Below are 26,800 nucleotides of genomic sequence, written 5' to 3' on the forward strand. Positions count from 1 at the left end.
TGTCCTTCTCTGCCTGATCTTTACATGCCGGAGTACACGAAGGGTCAGTCTTGGGTGTCCTCTTTCCTATTTATCCTCTTGAAGTGATCACTTAGAGATATGGGTTTTTAGATATGGGTTTGTCACACTTATACAGGAATTGGATTCTAAGTCAGTTCAAAAAGGAAAAAAAGAACTCATGGAGTGGAATTATTCTTGGACATTCCTTAAATCACCCATGAAGTATGGTAGTTGTGCTTTCATACACGTTGATTTTATACATGAATGTGGTCATGTTTATGTGCCAAATTAAAGACCAACACTCCATTTCCTAATAAGCTCAGAGAGTCAACTTTGCCCCTCTCATTTTGAGATAAATTGTTTTTATCAAGCAATAGATGAAGTACTTGGGGCTTTCACTTAGAAGCCATGTTTCATAAAAAGTACTTATTTTTAAACAGTAGATACAATTGCAACAGCAAGATGCTCCCACTCTAAGGGAATCAGGGCTGAATACATCTTGAGGGTACAGCGGATTCACATCCCCATCTCATGCTCACTCCACACTTGCTCTCCTTGAGTATACTATAGTATACATTATGTTATCTTCTTTGGTTAAATATGCATAACTCAATTTTAAGTTAAATGCTTGTCTGATGTGACTCCATTGTACCATTTATGTGTTGGTGACTCCTACATTTATTTCTTCAGTCCTGACCTCTTTCCTTGAGCTTCAGACTCAGGGAACCAACTGCCTACTTACTTGGAAGTCTCCACTTGCAGTCCACTAGGCATCTTAACATATCCAAAACATTACAGTTGATTCCACACATACCTCCATGCTTCATTTCCCCCCAAAAGCTGTTCTTCCCTAGATCAGTAAATGGCGTGCCATCTCCCCAGAGTTTCAAGCCAATAACCTAGGAGTGATCTTTGATTCCTCCCCTTACCTCATCTCCATATGAAATGCATTGCATGTGTTTAGGTCTATGTCCAAAATATGCCCCAAATCTTTCCATTTAACTCCACCAGCACATATACCCCCCCAGCCCAAACCACCATCACAATTTCTATTTTGACCAGCTTCCTTGTTTCCATTTTCACCCTTTCTATGGTCCATTCTCCAAATAGCCAGAGTAATCTTCTGCAAAACATTCACTCACCCATTCAGCAAATACAGAGAGCACACAGGAAGTGGAGATACAGCAGTGAAGCATATTAGATCCCTGTGCTCGGCCTTTCATTCTAGACTGGGGAGAGGCAATGCACAAGAAAATAATTTGCAACAGTACAAATGCAATGAAAAAAATAAATATAGTTGCACTCTCGGTACATTTTCAAAGCTTCCCAGGCTATTTAGACGAAAATCCAAATTCCTTACTATGAGCTTCTTATAAGAGTCTATGAAATCTGGTTTATATTTGTCCTTCCAACCTTTTCTGTACCACACTGCTTCACTGCAACTTGTCTCCAGTCACTCTGGCCTTCTTTCTATACCCAATGTTCCAGACCTTTCCCCTTTCTGCAGACATGTGTTTCTTCCACTTTCAACGCTGTTTCCCAGATCTGGGAAATCCTGCCTCCTCTCCGCTCAAATATCCCTCCATCATTATGAACCTGAATAATATACCTAAACGTAGGTCCCCTTCCCCTTCTCTATCAGTACACTGTTTTATTTGTTTCATAGCACTTTTCACTTTCGGAAATTATCCTTATTTGTTAACAGTATCTTCTGTTCCCACTAAAATATTAAGTTTCGTGAATTGGGCATCTTGAAGTGGTTCACCAAAGTATCCCTAAAAGGCTAGAACAGTATTCTGCATAAGAGGCTCTTGATAAATTTTTTTTTGAAAAAAAAAATACGACGCAACACATGACGCAGTGACAGAGAGGACTAAGGGACCAAACGAACTGATGGCTCAGAGTTGCCACCCGCTGAGCCCCGCCGAGCCCCGCCCCCCCAGAGTCATTTCCGCCCTCGGCCTAGTAGCAGACCTCCTGGGAGAAGTACTCTGCGCAGGCGCTGTGGGACCGCGAAGCTTCCTGGGTAAAGATGGATACGCACGATCTCTTTCGCCGGCTCGGTGCTGGAGCCAAATTCGATATTAGGCGCTTCTCCGCGGACGCAGCCCGATTCCAGGTACCATACCCAGGCGAACAGAAGCTGGAGTGACTGAAAAAGAGCAGGACGTGGAGAATGAACTGGGTGCTGGGGAAGCCTGCCCTCGGAGACCCCGTGGCCAGGCTGGGGGGCATTTTCACCTCCTTTGGCGTTTAGTGTATCCGCAGACCTACTGGCATTCTGTATTAACTTGTTTCACATCATTTTGTTGACTTACTTGGGCTTGGCCTGGAGACGCCGCCCCTTGCCCCTAACCTCTTAGTTTATTCAAGTGCAGTTGTAATCCATCTTTCAAAAGTAACCTTTTCTCCGAAACTAGTGGAAAGGAATCTTGAAAACAGGAAAAACTCAGTGGCGAGAATAGATTCTTTCACTATAGTCTACTTGAATTTGGCCCGGCATGTATGTAAATTGGCATGGCTCTTTTTAATCCCGCAAACCCGTGGAATGTTAGTTAACCAATGATAAGAGAGATTTAGAAATGGGAGGTCTTATATAGGGAAGTAGTGGGGTGGAGAATAGCTGGGGCCCAATTATGGAAAATCTTCAGTGTCAACCTTGATATTGGAGCTAGGGATGTTGTGCGAGTGTGTGAGACATGTATGTTTCTTTATTCTCTGACTGGCGGTATAGTGTAGTTAAGAGTTTGAACTTTGAAGCTAGATTATTTGGGTCCAAATCAATTTATTTAACCTCTTGATGCTTTGATTTTCTCATTTGTAATACTGCTTTTTGCCCCATAGTGTTGTTGAAGGATGAAATAATTTAATACAGATACATGTTTAGAAGTTTGCCTGACAGCATGTGTTATGCCTATAAGCATATGTGTTTGTTGCTGATGATTATTAAGATGTTGATTACTATGACTACTGTTATAAAGGCAGAAAAGGTATCACCTTGAATTCCATTTGCCCAGATATGCTTGTAAGTGCAACAAATATTTGATGAAAAAGATAGGGAGTCATTGGCCTATTCCTTTACAGTATTCCTGGGGTGAAAGTAATGCCAGTCTTTAGATTTCACTTTTCATTTTTGGGGTTTTAGGTAGGAAAAAGGAAATATGACTTTGATTCTTCGGAGGTGCTACAGAGACTGGACTTTTTTGGAAACAAGAAGTCTGTCCCAGGTGGGTGTGGAGAATCAAGAACTCATCAGGAGCTCCAAGATGAAGAGAAAAAAGAAGAGAACCTAACTGAAAGGAAGAGGGAGCAAAACAAGAAAAAGAGGAAGAGGATGACTTCAGGTTAGTGCTTGATTTGTCTTCCTCTTTATTTAACTTTTTTCAGTTACAAAAATAATAGAAGCTTATGGTTACAAGTCAGACAATTCACAGTCATTTGTCAGGTTGCTTCCAGGTATTTATTATAAATGTAGGGTTAATCAATCACTCACATACATACATACATACATACATACATACAGTCTGGACAGTATCCAGTCATGTAATATGAAAAAATAAGATATTTATTGAAGAAGGTACAAGAAACATTGTACATAGGACAATGATGCCTCAGTCACTTTTAAAGTAGGTTCCTTGGGACCTTACTCAGTTCTCCCAGTCACCATCAGCTACCCCATCGTTTCTTCCAGAATCTTATCAATGGTCTGAAATCTCTTCCCTTTCAAAGGTGATTTTCGTTTGGGGAAAAGCCAGAAGTTGCAGGGTGCCAAATCTGGGCTATAGGGGGCTAAGTCACCTGGGTGATTTGATATTTTGCCAAAAAACTCTATACCATGTGATGCATGAGAGGGTGCACTGATGTGATGAAGCTGCCAGTCTCCAGTTGCCCATAGCTGTGGCCTTCTGAATTACATGAATGATTTCTGCAGAGGAATGTTCAAGCTTAACATTCAGTTATTTTTAATGTGATTGGTTACCCAGTACACATGTTCACTCTGCAGAGGAATGTTCAAGCTTAACATTCAGTTATTTTTAATGTGATTGGTTACCCAGTACACATGTTCACTCAGCAGCATCTACCACCCCACTGACTAGTACAGGGAAGTCATCATTGTTCACCTGTGCACATTCCAGTCCACCTACCTTGGCTGCCAGGTTACACTGATTTGTACAAACTGTTCTTGTTTTATTTATTTATTTTTAAAGATAGGAGGGAGGGAAGGAGAAAGAAAGAGAGGGAGAGAAACATCAGTGTGTGGTGTTCTCTTGCATGCCCCCACTGAGGACCTGGCCCGCAACCCAGGCATGTGCCCTGACTGGGAATCTAACCAGCGACCCTTTGGTTTCCAGGCCAGTATTCAATCCCCTCAGCTACACCAGCCAGGACCGTTCTTGTTTTATTAATAAGAACTGGGTTTTTTTCTGGATAGGCTGTTATTTTTATATTTATATATATAAAACTTTGTACAAGTGCTATTATTTCTATAATTAGCATCCCAAAAGTGGAATCACTGGGTGAAGGGTATGAACACTTCTTTCTTCAAGCAGATACTGCAGAATGACTTCCCACACCCATGTCAAGGCTGGGTGCTGTTGGTTATAAGTTTTTTGCCAATCTAATGAATGAAATGTTTTTTTATTTATATTTTCTTGATGACTGGTGAGGTTGAGCATCTTCTTTTGCTTAACTGGATATTTGTATTTCAACTTTTGTGAATTTATCTGCTCTTGGTCTACTTTTCACAGGTTTTTTTTTCCTGTACTCTCTCTAGGAACATTTATCTTTGTCTTCATACCTATTAATTTTTCTTGCCATTTATCTTTTTTAATAAAGTAATTATTTATATGTGGTTTTAAAAAGTTATACTATGGTGAAAAGTAAATCTTCCTACTCTTTTAGCTCTAGTTCCCTATTTCTCCAGAGGCAACTGTTGTTAATCAATTTCTTACTTATTTTTTTGAGATAATTCTGTTCTCGTATATTTATACCTCCCTTTAAAAACATGAGTGGTAGCATACTCTATGTGCTATTTTGTTTTGAACCTTCCCTCCCCTCCCCCACCTTTAAAAAACAATGTATGTTGGAGACTGTTTGGAATCAGTAGGAAGTTAATTGTTTTAACAAGCATAGTATCCCATTATATATTCCATAATTGATATAACAGGTTCCTGTGTGATGGACATGTAGTTTGTTTTCTCTCTTCTGCTATTAGTAGTGTTGTAATAAATGTCATTTTCTTCCCTGGAAGCAAGGAAGTTTAATAAAGCTTTCTACCAAGATTAGTTGAAAAGACAGACATGCCACAAACTTAGGAAAAGGATTCAAATGTTGGACAATCAGAAACACCCAGATATGTTCTATAACCGTTCAGCAACAACAGTATATACACATACCTAGTTTTAATTGGAAAATTCAGTATCTTATTGATTAGTAATGATTTGGATCTGTTAATGCCAACTGTCTCATAAAAGGGAGCATAATTTTTAATTTTTGTGAAAAAGCTATTGTAGCCCTGACCTGTGTGGCTCAGTGGATTGAGTGCTGGCCTGCGAACTGAAAGGTCGCTGGTCGCTGGTTCAGTTCCCAGTCAAACCATGTGCCTGTGTTTTAGGCCAAGTCCCCAGGAGGGGGCACACGAGACGCAACTACACACTGATGTTTCCTTCTCTTTCTCCCTCCCTTCCCCTCTCTCTAAAAATAAATAAATAAAATGTTTTATAAATGAATGAATGAATGGATAAATAAATAAATAAAATGTTTTCTAAATGAATAAATAAATAAATGAAAGTTATTCTAGTCCTGGCCAGTGAGGCTCAGTTGCTTGGAGCATCGTATCATTGCATAATGGAAAGTTCTTGGATTAGATTCCCGGTCAGGGCACATAAATTGGTTGCAGGTTCGATCTCAGGTCTGGGAACATAGGATCCACCATCCAGGCACATACGAGAAGGCAACTAATTCATGTTTCTTTCTCATGTCAGTGTTTCTCCCTTCCTCTCTCTTTAAAAGCAGTGGGGGGAAAATGTCCTCGGGTAAGGATAAAAAAAATTAAAGTTATTCCACTGTGATGCCCACCAGCAGTATATGAGAATTCTCTTTTTTGGTAAATTTGTCTCCTCCTGTATTTTGCATTTTCTATTAGATTGTTCATTTGTTTCTCTTTCATTCATTAGGCCTCAACTATATGAAGGAAATTAGCACTGTGTTTAGCATATTATGCTTACAAGTGATGTTTTCTAGTTTGCTTTGGGCTTTGTTCATCTTTTTTCCATTTTATGTATTAAATTTATCTTTTTCTTTATTAAAAACATTTTTTCAAAATTCACCCATGTTTTCTTGTGTGTAATTTGGTTTTATTGTATTGAAATCTTTGACTCTCTGGGATTTCATAATAAGGAGTGAATAAGGAACTAACTTAATTTTTTCCAGATGGTTAGCTAGTTGTTCTAATATGTTAATCCATCTTTTCCCTATTGGATTCAAATGCACCTTATATTTGAAAATTATTTTCCATATATATTAGTCACCCTTATGTGTGGTTTTGCTTTCCATTCTTTTAGTTACCCACAGTCGGTCACGGTTCAATGATACTAAGTGGAAAATCCCAGATATTTTGAGTGAAGGAGAGTCCACATTCACAAAACTTTTATTATAGTATAGTTTTATAATTGTTTTTATAATTGTTCTATTTTATGGTTGTTGTTAATCTCTTACTGCCCCTAATTTATAAATTAAACTTTATCATAAGTACATATATGTAGGGAAAAACAGTATATAAGGGATTTGATACTGTCTGTGGTTTCAGACATCCTCAGGGGCCTTGGGACTTATCCCCCACGGGTAAGGGGGGACTGTTGTATATTTGGGTCTGTCTCTGGGCTCTGTTCTGTTTATTTGATTTATATTTCTGTGTACATACACCAATACCAGCTTACTTTAGTTACTGTGGCCTTTTAAAATCTTACAAAATTCAGTTGTGTGGTATAATATTCTCTGTTTATTGCTTGGGAAGATGAATGTTTTCTCCCTAAAGTGTTCTGTGGAATCAGTGCAAGCCTAATTAAAATTCCAGTAGTCTTCGTTGGTATACATTGACAAAGAACTTTTTTTTTTAAGTTAAGCACCCACCTATTCTACTTCCAGAATTTACTCAAGAGAAAGGAAAACATATGTCCTCACAAAGACTTATATGCAGGTGTTCATAGTGGCCTTATTTTCAGTAGCCAAAAACTGGAAATTATGTAAATGTTCAACAGGTAAAAGATAAACTAATCGTATATTCCTATGATGGAGTGTAACCTGTAAATAAAAAGTTAAGATTATTGATACATAGTCCAGCAGGGATCTCAAAATAACTTCTCAAGGAAAGAAGCCAGACTAAATTTCATTTCAAATAAATACTGCATGATTTCATTTTTTATAAACTTACAGACAAAGCGCACTAATCTACAGTGACAGAAAGCACGTAGGTTGTCACCTAGTGATGGAGCAGTGCATTACAAGGGGCCACAAGGAAATTTGGGGGGTGATGGAAATAGCTTTGAATGTGGTGATGGTTTAACAGGTGTTTTACATGTGTCAGAACTCCTCAGATTGTGTTCTTTAAGTATATTGTATGTCTATTGTACTTCAGTCAAGTTGAAAAAAATTAAAAAGAAATTCCAAAAGTAGTCCTTGCTCATTACTTTTCTTAGAATTTTGTAGGTTATTTTACATACCTGTTTTCCCATCTAAACTTTAAAGTTAGCTAGTCTAGTTACCAAAACAATCTTGTCATTACTTCACATTAAACTAATGCTATTATAGATTTAGTGAGAACTGCTATCATTATTTTACTGAATAGGTACTAGTATTGTACTGTGTTCATTACTCTTATAAGTGATATCTTCTTTCATCATTTATTTTTTAGTTGGTTTTTTAGATATAGGAAAGCTGGCTGCATCATTGAAACTTCTATTTAAGTAATTTTTCAATTAATCTCTTGTTTTCAAGTGTACAGTCATCTACGTATTACACAGCTGAAAACTGACAAAAGGAAGAGAACAAGCATCGAAGCTTTGATTTTACTGACATAGAACCTGCCTCTCCTTTTCCAGTTTTTGTACTTTCTATTACTTTCTTTTATGTAGTTGCTATAGCTAGTACTTTTCTTTTGTTTAGTATAAAGGGATGACCTGTTTGCTATGCCGTAGAATGTTACACTTAAAATCTTTTAATTTAAAAAATATATATTTTAGAAATTACTTCAGAAGAAGAAGGTTCTACTATACGGTGGATATCATCGGTGGAAGCAAAAATTGAAGATAAAAAAGTTAAAAGAGAAAATAAACTAACTTCAGGGAAGCTGGAGCACATGAGAAAAGAAAAGGTTAGGAAAATGCCTTAGCCCCAATTTCTGCCCTAGTGACTTTTTTCACTGTCCCTGGGTTATTCTGTTGGTAAAAGTGAGTATGGTTTTGTTAAGATAGAAGATTAATTAGTTTGAACTTTACTTTAATGAAAACTTAAAGTATTTGTGCTGCGGCAGAACACTGTTAAGTCTGAAATTTTGAAACTTGAAAAGGTCAGTAAATATATAATTCTTGATATATAGATACAGATATTATTCTTATAGAATATACTATATGCCATATAATTCTTGACCTGTTTAATTTTTAAGATTGATAATGTATGTAGAGTTACATTTTTTTTAATTTCTTAACCTCTTCTGGTGAACATAAAATTGGCCCCCTTTCTGCTCTATGTTAAGCTCACTGTTTTAGAAGGATTTTCTCCTACAGGGATTTGAGAGTTAGAATTCTTAAAAAACTGATTATATTTTATTTTTTTATTCTTTTTTTAAATTCTCACCTGAGGACATACTTAGAAAGGGGAAGAGAGGGAGAGAAATATCGATAGGAGATGCCCTAACCCACCAGGGACTAAACCCACAACCTAACTAAGCATGTGCCCTGACTCAAGATCGAACCTGTGGCTTTTTGGTTTATGGGATGATGCTCCAACCATTTGAGCCACACCAGCGAGGTGGGAAACCTATTTTATAACTTGGGACCAGGGGGAGTAGAATGCAGAAGAAACAACATATGAGCCATTGTCATGTCTGTTGCACACCTGCTGTGCTGCACATGGAGAATATTGTTCGGCTCACTGCGGTAACCCGGAATCCAGAATTTGGCTCTCTCTCAGTCAGAGAATGGGAATTTCACAGACCAAATCAACACCACTTATAGCATTCAGTTTAATAAACAGTTTAGGGTAAATCATCAGAAAGGACTGGCACTTGTACGCCAAGTGCCATATAAAGAAAATAGATGGATACAATGCCTACCTTTTAAAAGTTTATATAAAATTATAAGTCATGAGTATGGCAGTGGTGCAATAACATGAATAACATAACATTGATACATTAATATGAAGAAAGCAGGGATAGATAGGTTTCATTGTCATGGAGGTCTTCTATGAAAGGACATGAAACGTACCTAATATATGTATCTTTAGAGGCTTGAAATGTAGCCAAAAAGTTTCATATACTACTAAAGCTTATCCTGGACTGTTGCTTTATATTTTTGACCATATCCATGGAGACTCCTTTATTTCACTTTTCAGATAAACTTCTTGCGGAATAAACACAAAATTCACATACAAGGAACTGATCTTCCTGACCCAATTGCTACATTTCAGCAACTTGAACAGGAGTATAAAATCAATTCTCGACTGCTTCAGAATATTCTAGATGCAGGCTTCCAAATACCTACGCCAATCCAAATGCAAGCCATTCCAGTTATGCTGCATGTGAGTATGAAGGTCTAGAATGCCTCTAACCTTCCTTCCTGTGTCTGCGCATCCCCTTTTCTCTGTGTATGAAATCTTTCTTTCTACCTTATTTCTTACCCCTGTTGAAATCCTTGCTTATTTTTGAGGTCCATGTCCAGTGCTTATGCCTTTATAAAACTTGTCTTGCTCACTATAGCTGTATGTGATCTTTTTCCTTTACCACCTACGTCTCCATGGTATCTAGTGTGTTTTCTTGCAACATTTATCTTACATTTTACACTACTGTGTTTTTGCACTAATTATATTAATCTTTTCCTTTTACAAGAGTATTAACACTCTGAGGATAGGAACTATGTTCTGTGTATTCATCCATGATTTAGTTTGTAATTCCCAGGAAGTATTTGAGAAATAGAGAATTTTGGTACTAACTGTTTTTTTCTCAATACTTCTTACTATTGAAGTACACTTTACAGTGACATGCATAGATGTAAGTGCACAGCTCAGTGAGTGTCAGTGATGCATACCCTATGATCATCACCCCAATGAAGATGTGTGACATTTCTGTCACCCCAGCAAACTCTCTCTTTCCATTTTGTCCTTGCCCCACCCCTGCCTGCAGGTAATGACTGTTCTGATTTCTATTGCCATTTATTAGATTTGCCTCTGCTAGAATATCAGACAAGTGGAATCATTCATTATTCATTCTTTCGTTTCTGGTTTCTTTCACTGTTGAATGTATCACAGTTTGCATATTCACCTATTGATAGATGTGTGCATTGACCTAGATTTTTGGAAATTATGTTTTCTGAGGTTTCTTTTTGTAGTGATGAGAGCTGACGTTTTTCTCTACGTAACCAAGACGGCCTTCAGTCCTGGTAGTCACAGGACACCGTGCCAGTCCTTTTTGTGTTCTTCAGGAACCGAAGTGGAAGTCCATTTGAACAATGTTGTTGACTCAGTAAATTTGCTTTGACTCATTTAAGATTATTTGTGTCGTGACTTCAGCTTAAACCTTTAAAAGTCGCGGTGACCTACCGAAGACTATAGCCTGTTCATTACTCTGTCTCCCAGGTTATCACCCCTTTTTATTTCTTTCAGCAATTTTGTTACTTATTGAAACCTTCCCCAGGGATTGAGCGGTAAAGTTATCAGGACAAAAAGTTGCTTTTGTAATTTTGCTTTGATAAAATAGTTTAGTGGCAAAGAACAAAGGAAATAATGGAAATAATTGCGGTTGTGAATTATTTTTGAATTTTAGTTGTCCACATTCTTTATGCCGTTCAAACAGACACCAGTGGCCGTTCTCAGAGCCCCATTGGGGTGGTAACGGTGGGGTGGGTGAGGTCAGGGAAGCAAATGTGGGAGGAGATAGAAGAGTGACAAGAACTGGAATGAGTAGATTTATCACAAACCATTTTATTTGTTATTTGTATGGCCAGTAGCATTATTTGACTAGGCTCTGAAAAATTTATGTACTTTTCCTTGTATTTAATATACTCTGTTCTTAGGGTCGAGAACTTCTGGCTTCGGCTCCAACTGGATCTGGAAAGACTTTGGCTTTTAGCATTCCCATTTTAATGCACCTGAAACAACCGGCAAATAAAGGCTTCAGGGCCCTGATTATATCTCCAACACGAGAACTTGCCAGCCAGGTATGACTTGTAGCTCCTAAAGAGGCTGTGTTTGGTATTTGCTTCAGTCCTCTTCGTATTTGGGGGTAATAAAAAGGTCTCAGAGAGGAAGGCCTGTGTCTTTTGTCATGGTCAAGTATTCTGTACAGAGCACACTTCTAATAAGATACTTCTAGTATCTTATTGCATACGGGCAAATCTTTCCTGATTTTCTAAAACATTAACATTTGTACTTTTGGGGGGAATATTAAGAGCCTTGTAGTTGAAAGGCTACTGTAATACATAGTTGCTCTAAAATTTATTTTGGTCACTAGAAAAATGAACACTACTAAGTTTTTGAGAAAACTATATAATCATTTACTCCACTGTCCAATGTACTTAGTGTAAAACACATGCCAAGTGTGAAATAGTTTTATAATATTATAATAGTATTGTATTTTAAAAACTGCGTAACAGATTGGAAGAGTTTTGGTTTTATCTCTCAGAACTCGTTTACTAGACCCGAAGAAACTACTGAATATTACTAGGCATTGAAGTTCCAAACTGCTGAGATTTCAGGTTAATCTACACATCCCTTTTAATTTCAGATATTTATGGAGTGGTAGAGGATTTATTTTGTTAGTAATGTAAGAGACTACACATCTTACCCAAGTATTTTAGCAGCTAATGTTTTTTATCATTTTCTGTTTCAGATTCACCGAGAGCTAGTGAAAATATCTGAGGGAACAGGATTCAGGATACACATGATCCACAAAGCAGCAGTTGCTGCCAAGAAATTTGGACCAAAATCATCTAAGAAATTTGGTAAGGGATTCATGCTTGGCAGGTAGAGCATGAAGGGGACCTAGAAACTACAAATATCTTAGTTGACACCTAAGCATTCTTAAAAGGTAGTCATGCATATCATTAGTTTCATTTTTAGAGAAAGTAAAAGAGATCTCCGCACTCTCACCCAATAGTTATATAAATTTATACTGGTGGTTCTTAACTAAAGGCAGTTTTTCCCTTCACCCACACTTCACCTTCCAGGGACATCTGGCAGTATTTGGAGACAGGATGCTACTGTAAGTAGGCACAAGCCAGGGATGCTGTTAAACATCCTGCAATGTACAAGACAGACCCGTACAGTGAAAGAGTTGTCCGGACCAAAATGTCAATGTAGTGAGATTAAGAAACCCTCCTTTATACTAAAGGCCATGGAAATACTCTGCAAACAAGAATAGCTTACATCTGTACCCTTATACAGCCAGAGAATCTGCTTTTACTTGTCTTTTATCTTGAGCTTCTGAATAAAATTTCCTTTTAAAAAGGATTTTCCTTGGAAAAAAATGTAAAAATCGAACCATTGGATTATAGTGTTCTTGACTCTTAGAAGCTGAGAAGACAGATCAAATGTAATGAAGAAGGGATATCTTAGTCTGTGCTATGATGATGAAAAAATCCAGTATGTATGTTAGTTACTGGCAGGGAAGAACTTCTATGTTGTTGGCGTGTGAGAGTAACCCTTTTCTCCTCTCCCCACTTCAGTTATTAACTGCAATTCAGGAGGCTTAATTCTCTAGTCCAAGAGGCATGAAATTTGCCTTCGAAATTTATACTATTTGCTTTTCCTATAGATATTCTTGTGACTACTCCAAATCGACTTATCTACTTATTAAAACAAGATCCTCCAGGAATAGACTTAACAAGGTACAGATGATATTTTAATGTCTTTTATGTGTGTGTTTTCATTTAGTTGATTACATATTGTCCTCAGTTGCTTGTATTATTGCCCTTTGGAGCTTGCTGCTGCCAACTTTCAGAAAGTGTTAGTGCTGAGAATAATGGTTTTCAATAAATTCACAGAAAAATAACTGTCTGGTCTGGAAGAAAACCACAGGTTCTGATAAACAGCTCAGAATCCCCCTAGACTTTCTCACATCTTTCAGCAGTGGTGGGAGAGTTTATGTGAAGCTTTGTTGTTGCTAATGGAACCTCAGAACTTTGAGATCAATGGAATAGATACATTACTTTATCTTATTTTTGCTTTTTTTTCTTGTACCTTTTTTTGATGTGGTAAGCGGATCTAAGAAACAGCATTATGGTTTGACTTCTTCATGTGTCCTCATAGTCTGGTGAGATATCTGTTCTTCCAGTTTAATACCCACAAGTTGTTTTGTTATTTCTTAGTGTTGAGTGGCTGATAGTAGATGAATCAGATAAACTCTTTGAAGATGGCAAAACTGGGTTCAGAGACCAGCTGGCTTCTATTTTCCTGGCCTGCACATCCCACAAGGTCAGAAGAGCTATGTTCAGTGCAACTTTTGCATATGATGTTGAGCAGTGGTGCAAACTCAACCTGGACAATGTCATCACTGTGTCCATTGGAGCAAGGTACTTGTTCGGCACTGTCCCCCCGCCCACCCCCACCCCCCACCCCCACTCTCGTAAATACAAGGCATTTTTTCAGAGTCAAGAACATAGGTTGTTTGGCCTAAGATTAAAAATAAAGAATTTTACTGAAAGAAATATATTCTTTAAAGTCAAGATTGATTAAGAATTTTGTATTTTAGAGTAATCCAAGGGAAGATTGTTATTAATATTCCCATCATTATGCTTTTCATTGATTTTTCCCATCCACAGAGTATAACGAGTTCTCTGGCCACCCAGAGGATTTAATTTCTTCGTTGTCTTGACTAAGTAGGACCACAGAGGAAGAAGCTGACATTACTGAGTGGTTTGGTTTATAATTCTTTTTATGGAGAGCATTTAATGCTAAATGAATGCTCACTGGGAGAAAAAAGGTTTTAGAAGTTAGGATATTGCCATTTGATGGAATATTATACAACCCACGGAATGATAAATAGGAAGATTATAGCTTTATGAAAAAGTACTTATAATACCTTGTTGTAAAAATGAAGCCAAATGGAAGAGTAAAGAATACTTCGTCTACTTTAAACATAATTCCTGTGTATAAAAAGAAAATACAACAAACTTACCATAACTGTAATTATGAAGGCACACAACCAAATGGAAAAATATTTATGATACAGTATAAGGTATTGCAGCCGCTTCTGGAGCATCAATAAAGCCTCAGTCCCATGTCTGTCTATAAATGAACCCTGCAGTTTGTTAAGAAAAATATTAATAAAAAAGAAAAAATCTAGCTGTATGTAATAACAACCTTAAAAATGTTCTCATTATTTTAATAGATAGTTTTACTTTTAGAAAGATTTTGTAAGTAAATAGATGAAAAAGTTTATGAATAGAACACAACAAAATGTCAGAGTTTATTCTAAAATGGTAGAATTGTGGGTAATTTATTTTGTTGTTTACATTTTCTATATTTTTGAAACTAAAAAAATATTTTTTTTAAACTTCACCGGAGGATATATTTAATTATTTTAGAGAAGGAGGAAGTGGGGTAGGGGGCAGAGAGACAGACAGAGAAAGAAAGAAACGTCATTGTGAGAGAGGGAATACCAATCGGCTGCCTCTGGTACACGCCCAGACCAGGGATTGAACGCACAACCCAGGTGTGAGCCCTGACTCGGAATAGAATCCACAGGCTTTTGGCGTATGAGATGATGCTCCAACCAACCAGGGCTATATTTTTCAAACTTTCTTGATAACATTTTTATAACTACAATAAAACATTTAAAAAATAACTTCAGGTTAAGTATATATAATTAAGTACTCATATTGACTGACCATAGAAAAGTCCATTTCCTTTGAAGTCGTGTGTAAATTTTTCATTTATTTAGGATTTCATGGGGAGGAAAGCAAAAATTGGCTCTTGCAAACTGTAGGGTATGTTTTCTTCTCAGGAATTCTGCAGTAGAGACTGTGGAACAGGAGCTTCTCTTTGTTGGGTCTGAGACTGGAAAACTTCTAGCCATGAGAGAACTTATTAAAAAGGTATATTTAGAAAACAGTCTTGAATGTTGATAAAGTTTGCTAAGCCTCATATTACTGGTGGGAGGCTGAGTAGTTTCTGGCATCATATTTAACAATACAGTGGTAAATTGTTAAGTACATTGGGCCAGCTCTTGTCCCAAGGTGGAGAGGCTCAACTATTAGGATATAGTAAGCTTTCTATTCCTAGTCCGGGGAGGCTAGGAAAAGACCTACCTAATGCCCTGAAAGCCCTTTTCCACATCTGCGTATGCATCTGCCTGTCTCCCCATCCCTCTGCTGGCTTCTTACTGAGCTGAGGAATGAGTAGGACAATGGGGTTTTCTGTTTGTATCCCTTCAGTAAGTACTGAGTAGAAGCTGTAGTTAAGAGGTTAAGTAAGGAAGGGTTGGGTGAGGGGGGGGGCGAATAAAAGAAATATAAATCCTAAGCTCTGCCCTTTGAACTTCATCTTTTTTAGGGTTATAATAAATACACTTGTGTAAGATAGTTTGTGGTAAAGTGCCATAAAAGGCTATAGGGTGTTTTTCTTAAACATTCATATAGTTATAAGGGGGCCACCAGGGTGAGTGGAATTGGTTGGAGAAAGCCTTGTAGAGGAAATGTTACTAATCTGGGCCATGAAGATTTGTGGAATTAAAAGGTGAGGTGGGTGTGTGTAGTTAAGTCTCAGAGGGGGAGGTGAGCACAATCAATGTGTCAGTGTGTTTGGAGACTAAGGAGAGTGTCCAGGGTAAAAATTAAAGACGATCAGTTTGGACAAGAGAACTGGGTTCAATTTAAGAGAAAACACTGAACATTGTTGAAAAATGTGGCCACATAATTTTTAAGGGAAATTAAACAGTGGTATACCAGATGGATTGTATTGGAAAGAGACTGAAAATAAAGAAAATAATTAACATGCTATTAAGTTAGGCTGGTTGGACATAAGGAGGAAATAAATGAAGGTAACAGCCTTAGTGGTGGAGCATTAACAGTAGTTGGAGGATGGAAAGGAAAGGTGTTTGCAAGTGCCCGGTGACAACGGGACTGGTTAGGAGCATGTTCTGGGTCCAGACCACCTGGACTGGAATCCCGACTTTAGGCAGGTTAACCTCTGTTCCAGTTTCCTTGCTTTAGGCAGGTTAACCTCTGTTCCAGTTTCCTTATCTATAAAGTAGGGATGATAATATCTACCTCTTAGAGTTGTTTTAGTATTAGTCAATACAAATGTAGTACTTAGTGGTTGGCATGTAACAAATACCATGTATTGGTTTTAAAAATATTCTTAAGGATATCACTTAACAATGGAAAATTTAAGGTTTTCACAGATACATAGGATTGTACATCAGGTTTTTTTTTTTTAAGATTTTATTTATTTATCTTTAGAAGGGAAGGGAAGGAGAGAGGGAGAGAAATATCAATGTATGGTTGCCTCTCATGCATCCCCTATTGGGAACTGGCCTGCATCCCAGGCATGTGCCCTGACTGGGAATCAAACCGCGATCGTTTGGATCGCAGGCCCATGCTCAATCCACTGAGCTACACCAGCCAGAACACACTAGGTATTTTTAGTCATGTACAAACTTTAGGAGGTTTGTGAACCCTCTGAAATTATATGTTAGATTTTCTGTAAATGTGTGGTTGCCTATTAGAAAGCTTCGTGCCATTCATTAGATTCTGAAAGTGGTGTGTGAACCAAAATAAAAAGGTTAAGCCATAATACAGACAGTTGAAAATACACAAAGCTGGTTAAGAGAGAGGCATGGAATGATATAAATGTAAAACTCATTTGCTTAGAGCTGGTAGTTTATAACTGAGATTTTAACTTAGTAAGACAAATATTACATTGAGATTGCTGAGAACCAAGAACTAAGCTTTGGAGAATACCCACAATTAGGGTAGATAATGAGTTAGAAATATAGTCATTACATTTTAAATAGAATCAAAAAAAGTTCTGAGGCACAGAGGCCAAGAGATGATTATTTGAAGGAGTGTACATCCATCACTGTAGAAAGGTGAAGGGGTTAATTAGACAAAAGACTATTAGAGTTTACAAGATGGAGAGGACAGTTCAGGTTGGTTGGAAAGAACCCAGTGTCGAGAACAGATGTTGGGGAAGGAAGACAGGCGGTTTAGACTGCTGTCCTGGAAGTGTTGGCGATGAAAGCACACTGAATCCAACTGGGTTCCTTTAGGAACTAAAGTCATACGAAATACTGAGTTTATGTTCTTAATTATGGGCTACATGTGCTGATTTTTGCCTTTCTTTTTTAGGGTTTCAATCCACCTGTTCTTGTTTTTGTTCAGTCCATTGAAAGGGCTAAAGAACTTTTTCATGAACTTATATATGAAGGTATTAATGTGGATGTTATTCATGCGGACAGAACACAGGAACAGGTAAACTCAAATGTATACTTTCAAAATGATAAAGAACTAAATTAAAAAATATTGGCATAACTTACACTCACTCCTAGAGTAGCACTGAAACATTTACTGTGTTCTGTTAACAGAGAGATAACACAGTCCACAGCTTCAGAGCAGGGAAAATCTGGGTCCTTATTTGTACAGCGTTGCTAGCCAGAGGGATTGACTTCAAAGGTGTGAACTTGGTGATCAACTATGACTTTCCAACGAGCTCAGTGGAATATATCCACAGGATAGGTGAGTTGTCCCAACTCTGCACCCCTTCGTTTTAGCACCTCTGCAGTTCACCGCAACCCTGCTCATTTTTTAGTGCTGTGAAAAATCCAGTGACTTTTATATGTGAATCTTGAAGGTCTTTTTCCCCCAAAAGTTTTTAATGGTCTGGTTTCTCTTAGGTCGAACTGGAAGAGCAGGGCATAAAGGAAAAGCTGTTACATTTTTCACTGAAGATGATAAACCATTATTAAGAAGGTAAATTAGGAAAAATAACATTGTTTGCAATGTTGATTCATTAGTCTTATGTGTATACACAGTTAACAGATAAATTACAAAACAGCTTTGTCCAAAATTCTGTTACAGTAATAGTCAACTGAATTTTCGCAATAAGAAAATGATCAAAAGATCTTGTTTTTGCCCTTCCATTATTATTTTTAATAACAAATATTCTCAAATTTTAATAACTCACAGAACTCTCCCAATAGCCACCAGTTGATATTACTCACAATGTAACACTAAGGTTTTGGAATGAGCGAATAGTTTAAAATTAACCCTTGATTCTCTTTAGCCCCATCAAAATCATCTCTTATTGTAGCACATCCTTTTCCTTACTCGTAGGGGCAGATGGAGTTTTATATTTAGTCCCAGGAAAAATTATTTCAGTAACACACTCCAATATTATTCCATTGTAACCGCTTGAGGCCTGAATAACATGATACTTTTGTAGAATCATGGGTCGTAACTTAGCACATCAGCATAGATATTAATATAGAAGCTGAGTTTCCTACATTTTGTCTGCCCACCGAAAATTTAGGTTGATGATAATTGGTAACACGTCACATTTCTAACAGTTAAAATTGATTCATGGCCGAAGGCAACTTGTACTTTGAGTTTGTCCATTTGGGCAAGGGTTTTGATTTGTGCATCAGAGCTTTGGCTCTGCCTGCCTTGGTTTCGCTTTGAACTGACTGTCACTTGCGTGTGCGTAGGGGGGTATGTACCCTGACAGTCTGGGTGCCCGAGCAGTTTCCTCAGCCAGTCCAAGCATGTGAATCTTATGACCTCCCCATCACTGTACCTGTGCACCTCAGTTTTCCATCGGGAACGGGGGTAATGATAGTACTTACTACAAGGGGCTTTGTGAAGATTGAGTAAGTTACTGTACGTGAAAAACTTAATGCCAAACCCACAGTGAGCACTGTCATTTCATAGATTTAAGCTGGACTCTGGCTTCACTCAGTGTCTCATCCAAGCTTGACCTTAGTAGCTTTTTAGGGCTTGAGGAAATAAATGTTGAAATAGCTGCTATCTAAAATTACCCATCAATTCATTGATTTTAGTTCAGCAGATAGTCTCTCAGTCATCCAGTGTGATGACAGCTGGTGATAATCGATAACCTATCAAAACACTTTACTGGATTACTTTCTTGTTTGTATAGTTTTAGTCCCTCTTGTACAGGGGGTTTAAGTTCATAAACGTCAGCTTGATTAGATATAAATTTATGTGTATGGGCACCTCTTTCAGCATTGCCAATGTCATACAGCAGGCAGGATGTCCTGTTCCAGAGTACATAAAGGGTTTCCAGAAACTACTCAGGTACAACTTTATTTTATTTTATTTTTAATATATTTTATTGATTATGCCATTACAGTTGTCCTATTCCCCCCTTCATTCCCCCCCACCCTACAAACCCTCCCCCACCATTCCCCCCTTTAGTTTATGTCCATGTGTCACAAGTTCTTTAGATTCTATATTTCCCATACTGTTCTTGCCCTCTCCCTGTCTATTTTCTACCTACCATCTATGCTACTTATTCTCTGTATCTTCTCCCCCCTTCTCCTCCCACTCCCCTGTTGCTAACCCTCCATGTGATCTCCATTTCTATGGTTCTGTTCCTGATCTAGCTGTCCTCTTAGTTTGCTTTTGTTTTAGATGTGGTTGCTAATAACTGTGAGTTTGCTGTCCTTTCACTGTTCATATTTTTCATCTTCTTTTTCTTTTTTTTTTAAGATTTTATTTATTTATCTTAGAGGGCAAGGGAAGGAGAGAGAGAGAGAGAGAAATATCAATGTATGGTTGCCTCTCATGAGTCCCCCGCTGGGAACTGGCCTGCAACCTAGGCATGTGCCCTGACTGGGAATCGAACCGCGACCATGTGGCTCCCAGGCCCGCGCTCAATCCACTGAGCTACACCAGCCAGGGCTCATCTTCTTTTTCTTAGATAAGTCCCTTTAACATTTCATATAATAAGGGCTTGGTGATGATGAACTCCTTGAATTTGATCTTATCTGAGAAGCACTCCATCTGCCCTTCCATTCTAAATGAAAGCTTTGCTGGATAGAGCAATCTTGGATGTAGGTCTTTGGATTTCATGACTTGGAATACTTCTTTCCAGCCCCTTCTTGCCTGTAAGGTCTCTTTTGAGAAATCCGCTGACAGTCTGATGGGCACTCCTTTGCTAGGTGACTGTCCCCTTATCTCTTGCTGCTTCTAGGATTCTCTCCTTCATTTTAATCTTGGCTAATGTAATTATGATGTGCCTTGGTGTGTTCCTTCTTGGGTCCAGCTTCTTTGGGACTCTCTGAGCTTCCTGGATTTCCTGGAAGTCTATTTCCTTTGCCAGATTGGGGAAGTTCTCCTTTATTATTTGTTCAAATAAGTTTTCCACTCATGGCTGCTTCTTTTCCCCTTCTGGTACCCCTATAATTCAGATGTTGGAACGTTTAAAGATGTCCTGGAGGTTCCTAAGCCATTCCTCATTTTTTTGAATTCTTGTTTCTTCATATTTTTCTATTTGGTCATTTTTTTTTGTTCCTTCTGGTCCACTCCCTTGATTTGAGTCCAAGTCTCCTTTCCATCACTATTGGTTTCCTGTGCATTTCCCTTCATTTCAATTAGTTTAGTCTTCATTTGTTCCTCTAATTTGTGACTAAAATCAACCAGTTCTGTGAGCATCCTAATCACCATTGTTTTGAGCTGATAGGTTGTGCATCTGATAGGTTGGCTATCTCTTGGTTGCTTAGAAGTATTGGCTCTGGGGCTTTGAGCTGTTCTTCTTGAGCCATAATGTTTTGGTCTCTTTGCACCTGTTATGTATGAGAGGCGGAGCCTTAGGTGTTCACCAGGGTGGGGCAACCCAGGTCGCTGGGTTGTGATGATGTTTGTGGGGGTGGGGTCAGAGAGGGACAGTGGTGTTTGTTCTGCGCTGTCTCAGATTTCATCCCCTCTGCTGCTTCCCACAAGCAAACCTGGCCCCTCTGGTGCTGGCTCCCAGGTGTGTGGGCCTGTGCACCCTCCAGGACCCTGTGGGTCTCTCCAGCAAACTCTCTGTGAGCCAGGGAGCTTCTCCCAGCACCTCGACCCTGAAAGTTTTTTTAATTGGTGCTTTTAGGCTTTAATTCACGTCGCTGGGGTCCTAGCCTGCACAGTCTGTCTCACTGCTTGCTTCTTTGCCTGGTTTATCTGCATGCGAATGTGTGACCTCGGTCAGCCTGCCACTTTGTACCCTCACTGGGTCTGCCCATTGCAACCCTGTGCCTGGAATCTGCCAACCGCCACCTGCACACCTGGGTCGGTCTGGCCACTTTTTCCTGCACGAACCCGCTCTGCCAGCCGCTGACTCTGCCCCTGTTACTGGTCTGGCTGAATGGTTTGTTGTTGTGGGACTTCCGTGCAGTTCAGTTTTCTGTGTTTCGGTTGCATTTTTGTTACTAAAACTTTGTTGTCTTTAAACTTGGTTGTGAGAGAAGGCACAGTGTTTCCACCTATGCCTCCATCTTGGCGGGAGTTCCTTCAGGTACAACTTTAAATTCGCCAGACTGGCTCTCTGTCTCTCTCTTGGCATACCTATTCTTGCTTTCACACTCCTACACATTATAGGTCTAACAATACTATTAAGAACATTTTGAGATAAAAATTTCCCTTTTAAATACTCATGTATATTGTACTTTCTTTCATTGCCAGTTTTTTATCTTTGAAATTTTAAGTGTTTAAAGAAATTGTTTTAATATGAGTGAAATGTAATTAGATTTTGAGTTCATAAAGTTGGTATAAAGCAGTAAATTGGCCAAAATCAAACTCTGATGCATGTTGGCACAGAGTACAAGGTTGACAAAGGACATATTTTAATCATAATCACTGCCTTTTTAAAAATTGATTGTATTTATCAGGCATTTTTGTTAGCCTCTATAAATGCTATTAGGTAGTCTAGCACAGACGTGGACACAGTGGGGACAAACCAGGAAGCAGATAAAAATGAATTTTGTGATCAAGAATCACAATATTTTATATAGTTATAGTTTAGATTTGTCTTTCAAATTTTCACTTAATTTGTTTCCTCTCTTTGTAACTTTCAGCAAACAAAAGAAAAAGATGATTAAGAAGCCTTTACAAAGAGAAAGCATTAGTACAACTCCAAAATATTTCTTAGAAAAAGCGAAGGGTAAACGGTAAGTATGTGGTGAGAAAGTTAACTGTTGACTCCATTATAGAGTTATAGTAGGCATTTTTCCTTAGGATAAGTTATTTAGACATAGAATTAGTAGGTTTACAGTATGTTGTAGAATGTAATAAAAATAATACATCTTAGGTTGGCTGTGATTTGGAAGCTTGGATGAATCTGCCCTGGAATTTTTCTGTATGTGTGTATCACTGACCTGTTTTTCTTCCCACCTCTGGAAATAGGGTTTCAGTTCCCTGGGAATTAGAATTGCACTGCCCACACAGCTTGCAGCAGAGCCCTGGAGGCCAGTAGTTACAGGATACATAGCCATGAGGTCTTCCTTGAAGCTCCGTATTCTGGGCAGGGTTTCAGTGTAATCTTAGACTTATGCAGAAGCACACTGTAAAATCTCTAAAAATAGTAGTTTTGCTGAGTTGAATGAGGGTTTTAAGTAATAGACTTTTTAGCATGCACATAGAACTATTTTTTTTGCTCAGTACTGCTAGGAAGCTTCATGTTTTGATAGGAGTAGGCTATTACATTCTGAACAGTACTACTTTTTCTGCTGTTTATGGAAACTGACACTTCAAATTCTACTAGTACCAGTTAATATATACTATATATGAAATGTAGGCATTTTCTGAGTATCTGTTGTCCTGCCATGTACTTGCTGGTGGTAGGTTATACAAATGACTGTAACATGAGACCTGTTTCCTGAAATTAGTATGCAAAAAAGAGAGAGAGAATAATTTCTTGAATAGAATAGAAGTTTAGAGAAGGGAAAAAATCATTATGGATTAGTATAGTCACAGGAAGTTTCAAGGGGGTAGGACAGTCCTTAAGGATAGGTAACCTTTAGGCACGTAGAAGGAACAAGGTGAACAAAGGCACGGTAAGTGGAATACACTTTCCTTCTAAGTGGGGTAAGAGTCTTACCTGACAACTTGGTACTACTGACTGTGGGAAATAACGTTCAGTTCAAGTACATAGAGAGCAGAGTATCCCAAAGTCTCCGTTTACTTTGAAGCTTTAATAACCTGGGAAGAGTAAACACTACGAATTTACAAAAATGTCATTTGAAAGAGTAATCCTTTTAATTTTATTTGTACTTAGTTTTGTGAGTTAATAGTTTTTTTTAAATCCTCACCTGAGGATATATTTATTGATTTTAGAGAGGAAGGGACAAATAGAGAAACATGGATGTGAGAGAAACATTCATTGGTTGCCTCCCATATGTTCCCTGACTAGGGATCAAACCTGCAACCTAGGTATGTGCTCTGACTGGGAACAAACCCACAACCTTTTTGTTTGTGGAACAAACTCAAGCAACTGAGCCACCCAGCAAATTTTTCAGACTATAAGACACACCTTTTCCCCCCAAAATTTGGGAGGAATAATGGTTGTTAATGCTGCTGTTGCATTCTGTTTACATTGGTGAAATATTATGTTATTAAATATTTTACCACACTTTTTGCTTCAATTTTTTTCTTGTTTTCTTCTAAAACCTAGGTGCATCTTATGGTCCAAAAATACAGTAGGCTTTCAAATATTTTGTGGCAGTAGTTTCTGGGTGACACTTAGACTACTGGATTGGTAGAGAAGGTCACTCCGCTTGGCTGCCGTATGTGTCATTTTTTCTTCTTGCTGGGCTGTATCAGAACTGTCGTATGTGCATTAGAACCTTGTTCTCTGGGCGATCTTATAGCTAGGATTGCAAATGCAGTCCTATGCTTTTAGTGTTATTTGTCAGTTTTGTAGCATTTCTACTTGTGAGGTTCTTAAAACTTAAAGCTATAGATGGTGAACACACAATACAGTGCGGATGATGTGGTGTGGGATTTGTGCATCTGAAACCTGTATAATTTTGTTAACCAGTGTCACTTCAATACAATAAAAAGGAAAAAAAACCTTAAAGCTGCACTAAGACTTTGAGGACACTTGGTATAAATTTTGTCACTTTAGGTCCCTACTTAAGATGCTGTCAGTTTTCTTTACATTTAAATTAAAGGCCATACTTTTTTAAAAAAAGATTTTATTTATTTATCTTTAGAGGGGAGGGGAAGGAGAGAGGGAGAGAAACATCAATGTATGGTTGCCTCTCATGCATCCCCTGCTGGGAACTGGCCTGCCACCAAGGCACGTGCCCGGGAATGGAACCATGATCTTTTGGTTTGCAGGCCTGTGTTCAATTAATCCACTGAGCTACACCAGCTAGGGCCAAAGGCCATACTTTTTAACGTAGCCTATGAAGAAGAACAGAGCTGACTCTAGCTTAAGTCTTCCACCATAGCTGTTCCTTTAAGGATGCTATCCACACGTGTAGGCTCAGCTCACACCTCTATGCTGATAACTCATACATCCATATGTTCATGCGCAGCTTCTAAACCTAAAAGAAAATAATACCAATTCTTGGCACTTGGGGTTGACTGAGGATTACATGAGTTACTCTACTATGGTAGGCAGACATTGATTATTTTCTCAAAACTTGTTTCCTTTTCCTATGTTAACATTTAATTGATGGCACTCACCAGACCCTACAATCAGACTGTTGGGATTCATGTCTAACATTTGTTACCAATATGTGATAATCAGCAAGTTGCCCAGCCACTCTGCTTCATTTCCCTCATCTGTAAAATGAGGAAAACAATAGAATCATCTTTTCAAGTTAGGAAGATTATCCAAGGTGAAGGCACTCCTAACAGTATTAACACTTAATCATTGTGAACTCTTACTATTAAGTCAGGATCAGAATCGTCTTTTGTAGCATGGTGTAATGTAGTACAGTTTATTGTGACCTTTCTGTCTTCACTGAGGTCATTGTTAATTGTGGTTTTCTAAAGGGCAGACACCTAATGCATCTTTTTGTTCCTAGTGCCTCATGTATTTTGATTATACATGGTTTCAGTCAATGGTTTCAGTCAAGGTTTCAGTCAATGTTTATTAAACTAGTAGACTTCGGAAAATACATCTAGGTAGAATTTCTGATTCGGCTTTCCTTTCCTTGTCACAGGAAAAAGGTCACTGGTCAGAACAGCAAGAAGGCTCCTGAAGACAAAAGTTAAAAAAAATTTTAAAGACTATCAAAAACATCATTTTATGATCTCAACATGAATGTTGTTTTCATGGAATACATCATCTTAAAATCGCCTCTATCAGCAGTTGAAATCAACAAGAACATAGGACTGGTGCAAACTGATCATGAACTTTCAGTGCATGATGTCAGCTTTCAATTTGTACGTGACTTTTAAAAGATTACATGATGAAAATAACATTCATTGACATTTCTGTGGTTTGAATCCAGAGAGATGCTTCTTATAGAAGAACGAAAGCTTATGCTAAAAATGGCAACACCCAAATGTGGTGAATTCTTAAGGATTTTTCCCTTCAAGTGTGAAGGAAGGTGTGATTTGTGTTATGAGGAGATGTCTGGAACCAAATATTCAAAATAAAGCCTTGAGATTGAATGTCCCTCCCCCAACCTTGTGTTTTTTGTTTGTTTTTTTTGTTTTTTGAACAGACAAGAAGCAGAGGCTTTCTACCAAAAAGAAACCTACTACTCTTCATTTTACTGTTTCTTAATTTCTTGATGGCTTTCTGTGGTATAAGCCACAACAAAGAGATGCCTCTTCTGTGGCTGGTTATTCAAGTTCTCTAAGATTTTAGATTCTATTTTTTCTTTTAGAGAGATGGGAAAGGGAGGGAGAAAAAGAGGGACAGAAACTTCAAGATGCAAGAAAAACATGGACAGGTTGCCTCTCTCGCGCCCCCATACTGCCACCTAGGCATGTGCCCTGGCCAGGAAGCAAACCGGCGACACTTCAGTCTGCAGGACAACACTCAACCCACTGAGCCACACCAGTCAGGGCAAGTTCTCTAGGATTTTAAACTCTTTGGTCTATTAAATATCCTTATACCTCATTGGTAAGGTAGCTCACACTTGACCTGTTGTAACGTTGCAACTACAAGCTCATGGTCAGTCAGCCTCTCCCTTTTTTCACTTTGCATCATTTAACCATGCTCTTTCCTGTCTCTTTCCATTCAAGATGAATTTGAAAACTGATAAACATTCTATCCTGATAAGGAACAAGGTTCCTGTTACTTGATATACCTCTGGCTGCATTCTTTTACAGCTTATCTTTCCTGAGGCTTTGTGGCCTTTCATCGTTTTGTAAGCAGGTCTCAGTCAAAGGTAAAGGATTATGATTATGCAGCAATGGAGACTCTTCATCATTAGCAGATTTTTCTCTATTGATAGAGTTGGACACTGGAATAAAACATCAACTTAAGTCCTCTCTGGGTTCCAATTTGGTTTGCAGCGACATGGCTGAACACTCAAAGAAGGTCAGAAGTGTCAGTACCCATGGGACCCATTACAGCGCCCCCCTCAGGCAAGTGATGAATTGAATACAGCCAGCAGGCCAAGTACCTTTGCTCC

The 26,800-nt window shown here is 38.3% G+C and overlaps 1 protein-coding gene and 1 long non-coding RNA gene across 2 annotated transcripts; both read left to right on the plus strand.

The window, feature by feature from the left end:
- Positions 1 to 1,958: 1,958 nt before the first annotated feature.
- Positions 1,959 to 25,926, plus strand: DDX52 (DExD-box helicase 52). The gene is made up of 15 exons (XM_037069987.1): positions 1,959 to 2,119; positions 3,146 to 3,344; positions 8,241 to 8,371; positions 9,610 to 9,795; positions 11,286 to 11,429; positions 12,101 to 12,212; positions 13,025 to 13,097; positions 13,578 to 13,781; positions 15,215 to 15,305; positions 17,559 to 17,681; positions 17,795 to 17,945; positions 18,104 to 18,179; positions 19,449 to 19,520; positions 22,280 to 22,372; positions 25,376 to 25,926. Exons 1-15 carry the CDS (start codon positions 2,033 to 2,035, stop codon positions 25,425 to 25,427), a joined length of 1,794 nt encoding a protein of 597 aa, XP_036925882.1. The 5' UTR covers positions 1,959 to 2,032; the 3' UTR covers positions 25,428 to 25,926.
- On the plus strand, positions 15,735 to 17,545 carry LOC119003541 (uncharacterized). The gene is made up of 3 exons (XR_005069983.1): positions 15,735 to 16,390; positions 16,426 to 16,633; positions 16,847 to 17,545. It is a non-coding gene; the product is annotated as an uncharacterized LOC119003541 (long non-coding RNA).
- Positions 25,927 to 26,800: the final 874 nt, after the last annotated feature.

The sequence above is a fragment of the Sturnira hondurensis genome, unplaced genomic scaffold (assembly GCF_014824575.4).
Source record: "Sturnira hondurensis isolate 20B ecotype Veracruz unplaced genomic scaffold, ASM1482457v3 Scaffold0018728, whole genome shotgun sequence".
Classification (NCBI taxonomy): Eukaryota; Metazoa; Chordata; class Mammalia; order Chiroptera; family Phyllostomidae; genus Sturnira; species Sturnira hondurensis.

Excerpts from the sequence above, each read along its gene's own strand:
- DDX52 (XM_037069987.1), top strand. The coding sequence starts at position 2,033 with ATGGATACGCACGATCTCTTTCGCCGGCTCGGTGCTGGAGCCAAATTC. Across the intron at positions 3,345-8,240 it reads GAGGAAGAGGATGACTTCAG|AAATTACTTCAGAAGAAGAA; the intron begins GTTAGTGCTTGA and ends TATATATTTTAG. Across the intron at positions 15,306-17,558 it reads TGAGAGAACTTATTAAAAAG|GGTTTCAATCCACCTGTTCT; the intron begins GTATATTTAGAA and ends TTTCTTTTTTAG.